General features: G+C 29.2%; 1 protein-coding gene across 1 annotated transcript; it reads left to right on the forward strand.

Annotated features, from left to right (window-relative positions):
- Positions 1-7,670: 7,670 nt before the first annotated feature.
- On the forward strand, positions 7,671-10,438 carry LOC113874316 (lysM domain-containing GPI-anchored protein 1-like). The gene is made up of 5 exons (XM_027512551.1): positions 7,671-8,343; positions 8,802-8,919; positions 9,049-9,210; positions 9,315-9,346; positions 10,140-10,438. Exons 1-5 carry the CDS (start codon positions 7,671-7,673, stop codon positions 10,436-10,438), a joined length of 1,284 nt encoding a protein of 427 aa, XP_027368352.1.
- Positions 10,439-14,278: the final 3,840 nt, after the last annotated feature.

Below are 14,278 nucleotides of genomic sequence, written 5' to 3' on the forward strand. Positions count from 1 at the left end.
TTAAAATTTGATTACAAAATAGACGAATTTAATAATAGCAGAGATACGTTAACAAAAGCCTGCAACATAATAAATGTGAATTTTAACTCGTAACTTCTTTTATTTCACACCTTAAAATTAACATACAAAATTTAATACTTGATTGAAATTTGAGTTTAAAATTATTATTTTTTTCACTTTACATAAAGAATGTAAGTTATTATAATGTTTATATATTTTTATGTATTGGGTTTGATTTTTTTAATTTATTTAAAATGAAAAAAATTAATTGATTATTATTGATGGGTTTCAGTTTTTTGTACATAAAATAAAAATTGTGTTGGAGAACATTCCATTGGCATAATCTATAGTTTTTAACAGTTTCAATCAGTTCTTATTTCTTTTCTTTTCGTTTTATTTGTTGAGGGATTTACTACTACTTTATTGAAAAAAACCATTGCTGTCTTTTAGTAGAAATAGATAATTTATCACTCAATTCTAAATCTATGTTCCGACATATAAATCGTGTGACATTAAATTAGATGGTTTTTGTTATCATTTATCTATGTTTATTTTTAATAAAGTTATTTAGTAGCACGTGCAATTCACGTACATTTTACTTTTTATATATATATATATATATATATAATTATTTAAAAAATATTAAAATTTTTAAAGTGGTTTTAATTTAACTTTGTAACTATAAATAATATATATTAAAATGATAAAAATTTAATAAAATAATAAATTTAAAATATAATTTATTTTAAAATAATAGAAGTAATATATTAAGGATTATGATTTTAATACAAAATAAAAATATTTATATAAATTTTGAAAAATTATATAAAATAAAAGGAAATTTTTATAAATGTAAACATAGATTTAAAATTTTTATACAAAGTAATTAAAAAAGGTTAAATAATAAATTTTATTTTCAAATTTAGAACAAAAAATTAATAAAAAATAAATAAAAATAAAGTTATTGCAGAAAGAGAGATCATGTAATTAATATATTATTCTATGATAATTTAATTTTAAAAATTAAGTATAGTAAACTGTGAAATAATTTTTTTTTATTTGAAGGAAAAAAGAAATTATAATTTATTTTTGTTGCATATAAGATTAGATTTTTATTTATTTATTTATTTAGTTTTGTGTGTTAAGGGTCGCTTCCATTTCAAATGTTCAGGATTTAGTCGGAAAAGACATGTTCTTAAAATCAAAATGTGAAGAGGTTCTACAACTATATCTTCAATAAAAAAAATTATGTATTTGCATTGATATTACATATATGTTAACTATTTGTATATATTGTTTGTGTTTGATGGTGAGGGTGAGCCTATTTTATTTATTTTTTATATAATTAAACCACTTCTTTTAGCTTCTACTGACAACTGGGTTGCTTTTATTTTCTTAATTGGTCATTTGATGGATTTTATTTTCAGGTTTGTATGATCTTGACTCAATGATCCAATATATTATTTCTAACTTAAATGTTATTGTTTATAAACATTTTAAATGAATGAACTTTTATTTGGAAGGTACGAACAACTATTTATGTCTTTCCATTCTAACAAATGAATACTGCAACAAAGCTGTTTGATGTGAGGGAAAGAAACCTAAAATTTTAGTTCTGATGCTCAATTTGGTGCAATTCTCTTCTAAAGCATTTGTTCTAAGTTTGAACTCAAATTTCTCCTAAAAGTATGATTTGAATCTATTGTAGTATTTTTAATCTCTTCACACTTCATATTTATTTATTATTTTCACTTTATTTCTAATATATATTGATGACTTAATTATACTTAACAATTTTTGTAAGAAAAAATGGATTAACGAGCCAAAATTTAAATTATTAATCAAGACAACACTTAAAAGTTGTTATTGATTTCGATCAGTATCCTAATATTTGATTTTATGCTTATTAAGAAAAGCTATGAAGAATATAAAAAAGACGCTAGGTTGTTCTTGGGTTTGAAAACATCTTTGAATAATATTTTTTATTTTTTTACTTTGAATTTTAAATCTGTAAAGATATGTAGTTGCTTGAAAATCATTTTGGAAGTTAAGAATGTTGTACATATCATTTGTATATACAAAATATACCTTCAAACTCTATATTTATCTAATTAAGAGCTATCATACTTTTAAAATCATATTAATAAATCTTGCATCACTTTATAAGCAAGGCATATATATTAATTTTAATGTGAAACGACTATTGAATTCTCATTGCAAATGAAAGAATGCGTGTCCCTCCTCCTTTCTCTTCTTTATTCTTGCTGCTTATGTACTACTTACTTCAAATGTTTTTGTTATTTAATGACTGGTGTTATTATGAAGTTTAGGTGTTCGTCCAAAATAACATAGGGTGAGGGAAGGGAACAAAAGTTATAAAAGAGAAAAAAGTGTATAGAACAAATGTATTGGGTACTTATTCCTTTTTACCTGAAGTTGAACTTGATGCTTTCACCATTGTTGATTTCAATAACAAGGGATTGATAAAGCTGCAAAGCTTCGTACTTGGAGGGTGGTCTGAGTCTTGCTAATGCTTAAATTGTTGAAATTAATATGAATTTCTTTGATGTTTTTAGAGTCACACTTGTCTTATTGATTTTATTTTATTTGGTGTTAATGATATTGATATCTTCGTATCATAACTAATGAAAGGTATTATGGAGAAACATTTTCAGTACTTTCTATAATTTGTAGATATAGAAAGCTGCTAATGCATGGTAATAGTTTTACTGGGTGTTGGTAGAGAATAGGTATTGGTTCTAAATAACATACAAGGTACTTGCTAAGTCTTGATCAGTTTACAGTGAAGAAGATGAAAAGATTGATACATATATGTTATAGTTTCTCCAAACTTGCAAACAATACAAAAGGGAAAAACTAATTGAGGAAGAAAAATGTCATGATGCTTATATTTAAATATCTTAGTATAGAAATACCATCTCTTTTATAAAGAATGATAATTTCTTTAGGTAAAAGAATAAATTTTACTTTTATCAATATTTTAATTTATGAATAATTTTTTATTTTTAATTTATAATACAACACTTAAGTGAACTCAGTTACATGTATCATACTATATTAATGAACTTAATTAAGAATTAAATTTTTATAAATATGATTAATCAAAAAGTCTCTTTTGAATAATATCGTTTAAGATTCTTTTGAGATTTACAAGACTCTTTCTACTAAATTAAAAGCCATGCAATCTATTCTCTTTATTAGTATCTTTAAAGATCTTTTTTTTATGTGACTAAATTATTTTAGACACTTTTTATTTTTCTTTTATTATAGGTTAACTTTCAACATTTTGTTGTATATTATCATTTTTTATTTTGTTATTTCTTGTACAACTACTCATTTACCTTGTCATTCTAACTTCTGTACTCTCATTTTCTTCTCATATTGTTCCTTTTAAGTTCCAACATTTACTATCATATAAGATAGCTCAGCATATTACATTACAATAAAACTTTTCTTTCAACTTGAAAAGTATTTTATATTTACAAATGATTTCTAATGTTTTTCACTACTTTAACCACCCTCCTTGTATTATATGATAACATATTCATTGATTTTTCCATCATTCTACAAAATCGACCCGAAGTACCTGAATTTGAAAATTTGTAGTATAATATCATCTCCAATTTTAACCTTCAACACATGATCTTCATCTTATCTTTTTTTTTTTTTAACTTACAATGCATATGCTCTATCTTGTTTCTACTGGAAAAACTCCTAAATTTTAAAGTCCCCCTCCATAACTTAAGTTTAGCATTAACTTCTTCTTTCAAATCCTCAACTAATAATATATCATTTGTTGAGAGCATGCATTTAGGGATAATTTGTTGTATGTCACGTATAAACACATCTAAGACTATATCAAATAAGTAAAGGCTCAAAACCTAGCCTTTATGTAAATCTATCCTTATTGAGAAATCTTTAGATACACCTCTAAAAGTTCTCATGCATGTACTTGTCCCCTCATACGTGTTATGTATAGCTCAGGTATATGTTACACCAACTCTTTTCTTTTATAAAACCTTCCATAACACTTCTCTTGGTATCCGATCATATGCTTTTTACAAGTTAATAGAAATCATATGTAAGTCTTTTTTTGTGTGGCATATGCTTTCATCATCTTTTGTAAAAGATATGTAGCTTTTGTTGTAGACTTTTTTTTGGCATAAAACCAAATTGATTTTTTACAATTTCAGCTTCTTCCTTTATTCCATGTTCAATCATCTTTTCTCATAACTTGATAGTGTGACTCATAATAAGTTTAACCCCTCAATAGTTTGTACAATTTTGGATAGCACCCTTGTTCTTGTGTATAGGAATCAAAGTAATCTTTCTCTATCTACTAGACATATTCCTAGATCTCAAAATCTCATTAAAGAAATTAGTGAGCTACTCAAGTCTTTGTTTTCCCAAAGTTTTTCATACTCCCCTAGGGATATTATAAGAGCCAACCACTTTACCACAATTCATCCTCGTAAGAGCTTTTTTTTTTTTTTTTTTTTACTTTTTCATCTTGAATCTTATGATAATATACCAAATTTAGGTTATTCACTTGCATTTCTAATCTTACTATGTTTCATTTTCTCCTTCTGCATCATTAAAAAGTTTATAGAAATATTTCTCCCATCTATCTTTGATGTCTTGATTCTAAACCAAATTTTTTCCTTCTTCATCCTTAATACATCTAATTTGATTAGAATCTCTAGATTTTCTTTCTCTACTTTTGGCATGCTTATAAATATTATACTTTATTCCAATATCTTGATAGATTTCTTCAAAAGCCTTAAAATGTGTTTCAATTATTGTTTTTCTTGTCTCATTTATTGCATTTTGATACCTTGTCCAACTTTTAGCATAGTTGCATATATGTATGCAAAATTTTAAAACGCACTCTATTCTTTGTATTTTTTTCTTGCACACTTTATTCCACCATCTTGGTTCCTTGTTATGGGTCTGAAACCTCTAAATTCACCCACAATTTTTTTTAGTAACTTTCATGACGTTTCTAGCCACTTTGTGCCAAATAATGCCGACACTGCCTTACGTTTTCTAGATATCCTATGTTGTGTAGTAAGGTTCTTTCTTGAAGTTACTTTACTATTCTTGCAATTTCTTTTGTCTATATTCACCAAGAAAAACTTGTTTTGCAAACTTGAAACTCCACTATTAAAAATGATAAAGATGTTTCTCTCTTTTTAAAACAAGTGTTCATAGTCTTAAAGTCATGAGGAATCATTTTGGTATATAATGTAGATTGATGTTTCTTTTCTTTGTCTTGCCTCACAACCAACCTATTCATTAAAATCTTCACCTATGAAGATTTTTTTAATTTGTGAAATGTATTGGATCAACCCCTCTAAATCCTCCCAAAACTTTGTTTTCAAAAGGGCTTTCAAACCAACTTGTAGAATATAAGTATCGATCATATCAATAATGTCTTGTACAACCAGTAACTTTAAGAACATATGCTATCTTTGTTTTTTTTTTTCCTTAAGTTTTTCTACATACCATAGTTTGAAACCTATAGTATTGAGCTCCTTAACCTTATTTTTAACTTATTTTGTTTCTTAAAAGGCACATGATGTTGATCTGTTTACTAACTATAGTGTCCACCATTTCTAATGACTTTTTGTTGTTGTTGCTGTTAAAGTATCAATATTCCATGAGCTAACCAAAATTCCTGTTTCTAGACTAACTTTTTTACTCCCATTCATCTAACCAAATTTGAGAACTTACGTTTAGGTGCCAATGCAATGACTCTAACTCATTTGACATATTGAGCCATACAATGTGTTACTTATAGTTAACGACCTACCCAACCTAATATTGTCATTGTAATCCATATGAAAGGTTTCAATAAGTTTTAGAAAGGCTCAACACAATCCTCCTCCTTTTCTCGGATTTAGAACTAGCTATGGGGTCACAGACAAAGTTTTGGTTTATTCTTATATAGAAAGGAAAAAAACTTGAAAAATTAAAATGTGAGAAAGACAATAAAAAAAAAGTTCTTTGAATTGAGCAATACAACATGTTACTTATAGTTAACGACCTACCCAACCTAATATTGTCATTGTAATCCATATGAAAGGTTTCAATAAGTTTTAGAAAGGCTTAACACAATCCTCCTCCTTTACTCGGATTTAGAACTAGCTATGGGGTCATAGACAAAGTTTTGGTCTATTCTTATATAGAAAGGAAAAAAACTTGAAAAATTAAAATGTGAGAAAGACAGTAACAAAGAAAAGTTCTTTGAATGAATAAAAATAAGATACAAAGAAATAATAATAATATTTTATTATTTAGATTTTAAAAAAAAGAGTAGAAAAATAAGTATTTTATATTAGAAGATTATTATAATAATTATAAAAATATATATATTTTTATTATAATAATTTTAAAACATTATTTTAATTTTTTGATATTTTAAATTATATGTTATTTAGAAAAATAAATAAAGAAAAAATAAAATTAAAATTATTACCATAAACTTCCCCTTTTTTTTTCTCAATTTTCATGACATGTGATAGATGAATTTTATTTTTTTTGAGATTTGTAAAAAATATTCTTTTATTTTTTTTCTAACTTTCAAAGTATCTAAATAAAAAAAATGATTTTTTTTACTAATTTTTTTCGTATATTTTTTTCCTTTCATATTCCAAAGATACTAATGGTGTGTTTGGATTGAAGAAGAGAAACCAAGAAAGAAAAGAAATACAGAAAAACAAAAAACAGCTATAAGTTTAATCGAAAGAAGGATTTGAATTGTAAAATTTTGTGGTAAAATAAATAAATGACTTTGAGTGATTCTAGGTCACTGAATTCAAATTTATTTGATTAATTTTATCTAAAGTTAGTGATTTTCTTACTACAAAATTAGATATTGAAATCTAGGGAAAAAGGGAATTTTTTTTTTTAAGAATGAGTCCTTAGAAAAATAAAACCTTTCAAAATGGAAGGAAGTGAAGCATTGCTTCATGTTGTTTTTTATTTATTATTTTTATTTTATCCAAACAAATAAATATTTTATATATTTTTCTCTCTCATCTCAATCCATTTAAAAACTATTACTTTTTAATTTATTTTATTTTATTTTTTATCCTCTTAATGTTTTCTTTTATTTGGTAATCAGCTGGGCAAAAAGCCCATCTTGATGTTTTCTTTGGCATGGCTTTTGAAACTATTTGTTTTTGTGAACTTCCCAACTCCTTTCCCTTTCACTAACAACACTCTCCTCTTCTCCTATTACTTGTTCTCAGCCTTCTGGTTCTTTCTTGGGAGGGAAAGAAAATATAAACTTAAAGAATCTCCACCCTTATAGAGAGAACTTTACTTAAAAAAAAAAAACATTAGAAAGAAAAAAGTTCACTACTGTAACTTGCATCTTCTTCTTGGGTCCAACATCTTTTGAACAGGAAGACCACATTTTACCATGTTGATTGTTGGGTAAATCAATTCCTTTATTTGGTCCAAAGAAACTTCATTGCTCAAGTAGAAAGTATCTTAATTTACCAAGAAACATTCAACACTCTACCTACCAAGTTCTTAGAAAACATGTTTGCTTGAGGCTTTTCTTGGTGTCAACACTCTAAAAAACCATTCTTTTTCAGTTTTTCATTCACAAGGAGTGGTGTAGCAAAAGCCATTGCCTCAAAATGCCATATCAAAACCCCATTTTACATATCACTCTCCTCTTGTTGTTACTCTTTCATGTTCTACTCAATGCAGCTCCCATGAGTTGCAAATCCACCATTGAGCCATGCTCCAACATTGACTCGTGCAATGCTCTTCTTGGCTACACCCTTTACACTGACCTCAAAGTCTCTGAAGTTGCATCACTCTTCCAAATAGATTCCACTGCTCTTCTAACTGCCAATGCCATTGACATCTCTTACCCTGATGTAGAGCAACACATTCTCCCTTCACAGCTATTCCTTAAGGTCCCCATCACATGTTCCTGTGTTGATGGGATCAGAAAATCAGTGTCCACCCATTATAGGATTCACCCTTCTGATACTGTCTCTTCCATTGCAGATTCAATATATGGGGGTCTAGTTTCTCCTGATCAGCTTATGGAAGCTAATTCCATAGCTGATCCTTCAGTTCTTGATGTCGGTCAGAGCCTTTTGGTGCCTCTTCCTTGCACTTGCTTCAATGGGACTGATAACTCTTTGCCTGCAATTTATCTCTCCTATGTGGTTCAGTCAATTGATACTTTGGCTGCAATTGCAGATAGATATTCCACCACTCTTACTGATTTGATGAATGTTAATGCCATGTGGACTACAGCTATCTCTGATGGTGATATTCTCGCTGTTCCAATACCTGGTAATTTCAGGTTCTATTTCTACTTCAAGGCAAAGGTTTCACTTCCTAGGACAAATAAGGACATGTTTGGATTGAGAAAACATATATATTTTTTTAATTTATGTTTTGGTAAGTAGTTATAAAAATATGATTTTGTATTTACTTTTTATATTATTAAAGATTTGTATTTCTAACAATGAAAATAAAAATCATGTTCTTATAATAAGATGAAAAATTTACCGTAACCTTTCCTTTTTATCTTAGGATTATTAGACCCCTTATATAGCCTTTCTGGATATTCTTGTTCAGGCTTTAGTTTGTAGTTTTGGTGTGTCAAGCTTTTAAATTGGTGATGATTTTTAATTTTTGTGCAAAGTCTATGATTTCTTCACTGAGTTTGGGGTGATGGTTTTGTTTGTACTACCTTTAATATAAATTCTGCTGCATAATCAATAATTAGGCATGTTCTCTTGTTACAGCTTGTGCATCAAATTTTCCAAAATATGTCTCTGATTTTGGTTTGCTTGTCCCTAATGGAAGCTATGCAATTACAGCAAGTCACTGTGTGCAGTGTAGTTGTGGACCACGAAATTTAAAGTACTAACTAAGCAACTTTCTCCTGTTGCAATTTATTCTTTCTCCCATCTTGGAGAAAAATTTGATTCTCTTGTTTGGAGAATGATCTATTAGTAACTTGTTCATATGTGTTTCTCACTCTACCTGCAGTTTATACTGCATGCCAGCTTCTCTAGCTGTCTCTTGCTCAAGCATGCAATGTAAAAGCAGCAATCTTATGCTTGGGAATGTTACTATACAACCGAGTAGTTCTGGTTGCAGTGTTACCGCTTGCAATTATGATGGTTTCGTTAATGGCACCATAATAACTACGTATGTTTATCCTATTTGGCCGTATACCTGCTTATGTGATATAGATACTTCCATATTTTTCTGGTTAAATTTAAGCTTATTCAATTTTTCTTGCTACACTGCAGTTTGTCACCATCTCTTCAGCCTCGATGTCCAGGTAAGAGTTTATCAACCATCTGTCTACATTTATTTATACTGCAAATGCATTTTGAAATGGCATTGTTCACTTTCTTGTCATTGTATTCCATTATAATAAACTTCAAATTAGTTTACTTTTTGTTTCTTTTCCTTTTTGGTGTTCTATTTGCTGACAAGTTAGATAACATTAGATGGATAAACTCAGTCCCTGTATTTGATTCCACCATTTGCAAAATGCCTTAATTCTGAATGGATGTTGGGTTGAATGCTTGGAATTTTGAGATATTACAGCTAGAATGAACTACATTCAGTATTCATGATTTTTTATATATGCTATCTCATGACAGTTTATAGTATGCAAAAACTGAAGGGAGGGTTAGATTCGGTATCACTATCATATAGCTTTATAATGCAGATTATTGTCTCGTTTGGAAAAGCTCATGGAAAACTTATGGAAATAACTTACGACTCCTGTAAACTCTTTTTAACATATTTTAATTAAGCTTTTTAGTATAGCTTTCAAAATAAGTTGTTTTCAACTTGTAGCAATAAGTTTCATAGTTAAATTTATGACAAAAGCTATCATGTAAAAAGAACTTACTAAATAATCGCTTAATTAAACTTTGTATCTAAACACATCCTGAAGCAGGAAGCATCTCTTGGGAGTGATTGGGTGGGTGGGTGGGAAGGTCATATTTTCATTTCCTGATGTCCCCCCTCAAACAAATAAAATGATCACATGTTTACTAATATGAGATTTAAAGTCCTAATTTATGACATGTTTTCTTGATATATTTGAAATGATGCTGCAGGACCACAGCAATTCCCTCTACTTATAGACCCACCTACATCTGTTGCAAGGAAATCGGTATATGCCTTAGCCCCATCACCATCCCCATCATCCCAATCAGATCTAACAGCATCCAAATCTTCGGTTGTGCCTGCAACAGGGTCATTTCCTGGATTCTCACCTGCAAATGGCCCTGTTAGTGGCATTGCTTCTGCTACTTCTGCCACTTCTGCTGCTTGCTCCTTGATGAATCTGTTGCCCATTTTGATGTCTGCATTTATGTTATTGCTTGTAAAGTTGATGATCCCTTTGGCCTTGTAATCTTAATTCTTTTTATTTGTCTCTTGTGCCCCCTATCTGTTGTTGTAGTTACTGATTTGTGAGATCTTTAAAACCATAGGATCTCAGGTTTATCAAATGCTTGGCCTTTTATTATTTGGTTGTAATATCTTGTCCTCTGCACAAGGGTTAGTGGTTCTCAACCATTTTTGTAGGTCCTAAGAATTTGATGCTTACTGCATTGTTGCCCTATGACACAAGCTAATTGTCCTGCTTCTCAATCCTGTTTTATCAATTTTCTTTTTCCTCACTTTGTTTCTAGATGGTTATTTTATTTTTTCTGTACTGCAACATGTGCTGATTTCAGTGGAAGGAGTTTGAATACCTTAAGTATGTGGTCTTGGGTTCAATTCTAACGTTCATGCATACGAAAATAGAAAATGATATCAACAACACTATTATATTAAAGAATGTTGAAATTAAAGCTAGAAAAAAAAAAAAAACAAAGAAGAGAAATGTTAGTAATATACTCTTCAGCATAATACTTGTGATTTAGTGGGTCTGTTAAAAAGTCGCATTTTTTTTAAATTATTAATTTACAAAGCAAAGTATTTTGACTTTTTAAAAAACTGATCAATGATACGAAATATTTATCGTTAATTTCCATCAAAATATAAACACAAATTAATGTAATACTAGGGTGATAACCTAAGTTGTCCTCTTGTGAATTGTTGGGTGAATGATCAAATATCAAACATTTGGTATGCAATGTATTTAGAAAACAAGTAAAAATGGAGGGTTTTGTGATTTCAAGTTCAATTTACTTAAGCAGGAAATTAAATTGCAAAGTTCAATTAATAGAATATAATAACTCTTAGTTTGTCCATATAGATTCTATCCCAATTTCTTTTAAGATTCTACACTTTTACCTAAATTATGTCAATTTAACAAGTGAAAATTAACTTTAAATTTTCATATGAAATTAAGCAAATCAATAGGTTCTAATATCTCATCCTCAAGATTAAGCAACTTAAGGATTAAACTCAGAATTAAGCAAACCAAGTTCAGAACCTCATTAAAATGAATTAAGGTTAATTAAGTAATACCCTCTCATTCAACTATTAATTTAGTTCAAGAGATTGGGAGAAAAGAAATTCATGAAGAAAGAATTTGTATTAATATTGAAAACCCAAGAATTCAAGAATCCATATAAACTTACTAGAAAATACAAGAAAATTAGCCCTCCATGAGGATGAGTTTTACCATTATAAGATCAGAATCAAGGAAAAATTAATGACATCAAAATAAAAATCAAAGCAAAGTAAGAAGAAATAGAAATCAAACCCTAAGTTGAACCCTTGCCTTGCCACCCAAGGTTGACCTAGGCTCTCTAAAAGTATCCTAAAACTCTAAAATATTTAAAGTAAAAGGTTCTGCAAAAAGTCTCTAACCTTAAATAGTAAAAATCTATTTATAGTAAACTTAACGTCTTTCATAGTAGCTACTATCGTGTAGTATAGTAGTTACTATTGTTTATGATAGTAGACACGCACAGCTTCCAGAATTTTCCTTCTTCATTGTAGTAACTACTATTGTATAAAAAGACAAACAAAATATCTATAACATGTGGATTCATCACAATCCCAAACTTAAACTTTTGCTTGTTTTTAAACAAATCAAAACTTAAGAAAATTGAATGTAAAGGGTTTGATTTATCCAAATTTTTATTTTCAAAAATTTTCATCCCAATCTTAGACTCTAATTAGCACTTCCAATATTTTCAAAATCATGGATTCATTCAACAAGAAAATCACACTCACATCAATTATTTTCATGTAAAGTCTCACTAGACTAAAACAAAAATCTAGTAAGGTTTCATGCAATCCACACAATGCAAAGAAATTATCTAGCTCAGAGGATAGTATTTCACTCTTCACTCATTAATGTTTCAGGCTAAGTGTTTCCCTCAATTCATGCATTTTGCTTCACTCTACCATATGTTTGCCATATTCTTAATCTTCTTTGCTTTGATACAATGAATCACCTATCAAGAGAGCTTTATTGGTCACAAATAAGTTAGGTTCAATTTTGATTAAGGAGGTTCAAAAGCTCAAGTGAGTTTTCAAGAGAAGAGAGTTCTTTTGAGTGAATGAACACAACAACTAGAATTAAATGCATTAAATGATGCAAATTAAGAGGTTCAAGCATTCTTTCACCATGTTTTTCATTATTTTGCCTTACGTGGGAATCCTTTTCAACTCATGGCCCTTGTTGTATTTTTTCTTCTCTTTCTTTCATTCATTCATCATTATTATTTTTTTATAATTTCATGGACTTTGGTAATGATTCTCTTCTTCAAATTCTAGCAAAAAAATTTTTGACATGTATTATTAACATGTATAATGTCCACCACCCTAATCTTAAGATTTTGCTTGTCCTCAAGCAACTACAGTTATGATTAGCACCCCAAACTTAGTTTCTTGCATGATGCAACTCAAAAGAAATACCTCTCTTAAGGTAAGAAAATTATTTTTGCAGACTAAGTTTGACAAAAGAAAGAAATGTGAAATAAGAAAAATTAGGTGCAACGGTGTTCTAGGGTGGGTGAGTGTGTGCAAAGAAGGCCTCAATCATCTAGATAGAAAATTGCACAATGCATATTTAATGAGAAACAGGGCAAGTTCTAGAGGATGAATGTAGAAAACATGTAAAGTGCACATAGAAAAGAAATTTAAGGCACAATTCTCTACCAAGGTGATAATTACTTAACAATATGTGAGTACAGTTCACCTTAGAAGAAAATATGTTCAGTATGGTAGGAAAGAGAATTATGTACAAAACAGAGTGTGTTTATGAATTAAATGGAAAGTGCAATAAGAATGTAAGATCAAAATTACAAAACTGAACAAAAAATAATAAAAATATTTTTTTTGTATTTTATATGTTATGGTGTAGGAAAATTAGAGTAAGAACATGTGAAACAGAGGCAAAGATATCACTTCCCTTTCATGGAAGATGGATTAACAATTCAGAGATCAAATTCATGCTCCTCTTGATGGGACTGAGGGCATTCTCTATACAAAAACGCAAAATAGATTTATCACAAGAAAGAGAAGTATGGAAATTAAACGGATATGTATGTATAAAAGCATGAAAGCATCAATAATTGTCCAAGAGAGAAGCATTAAAGTAAAAGTGAAGGAAGAAAAGAAAAATGCTAAAGTGCAATAATTACAGGGAAGTAAAAGATTATATTTTCAGGGAAAATGAATAAAATGTAAGTAAAAAGGTAGATGATAGAAAAGAAACTAAAAACTAAATAAGGTCTTCATTTGAGCTGGAGGAGTAAGAGTTATTATCTACATCCTCTTTTTCTTCTTCCTCTTCTGAGGAGTTGGAGCTATCTTCCTCTCCAGCCTCTTGAGGTGGTGGTGCAGTAGCAGTAGTGGTGAATGGAGGAAGGTGCTTAACAGTCCTGCTTCTTTTAGTCCTTAGAGCAGACCTAGAAGTGTTTACCATGATATTGGGCTGAGAGTAACTACTTTTGCTTGGGAAAGTGATTACCTTCATGATAAATTTCTTTTTTTCTCACCAAAGTGACTACCTTATAATCTGAAAGTGGTCATTTCCCTACTGCACTTGATCTTTTCCAAAACTTAGGTAGAAATTGGATCCAAAATTTTCAATCTCCATCTGCAAAAATTCAGAATTATGCAAAAATATATGTCAAACATCAAAGTAAATGCAAACCAAAATGTTTATGAAGTAGAATTCATGAGATATTCAAAACTCAAATGAAGGAATAATGCTAAATGCAGGAAACACAATAAAATACTCTTAAGAAAATTGTGAGTTGTCTCTCACACAACGCTCTTTTAATGT

This window comes from Abrus precatorius, unplaced genomic scaffold, assembly GCF_003935025.1.
Source record: "Abrus precatorius isolate BTA unplaced genomic scaffold, Abrus_2018 Scaffold8, whole genome shotgun sequence".
Classification (NCBI taxonomy): Eukaryota; Viridiplantae; Streptophyta; class Magnoliopsida; order Fabales; family Fabaceae; genus Abrus; species Abrus precatorius.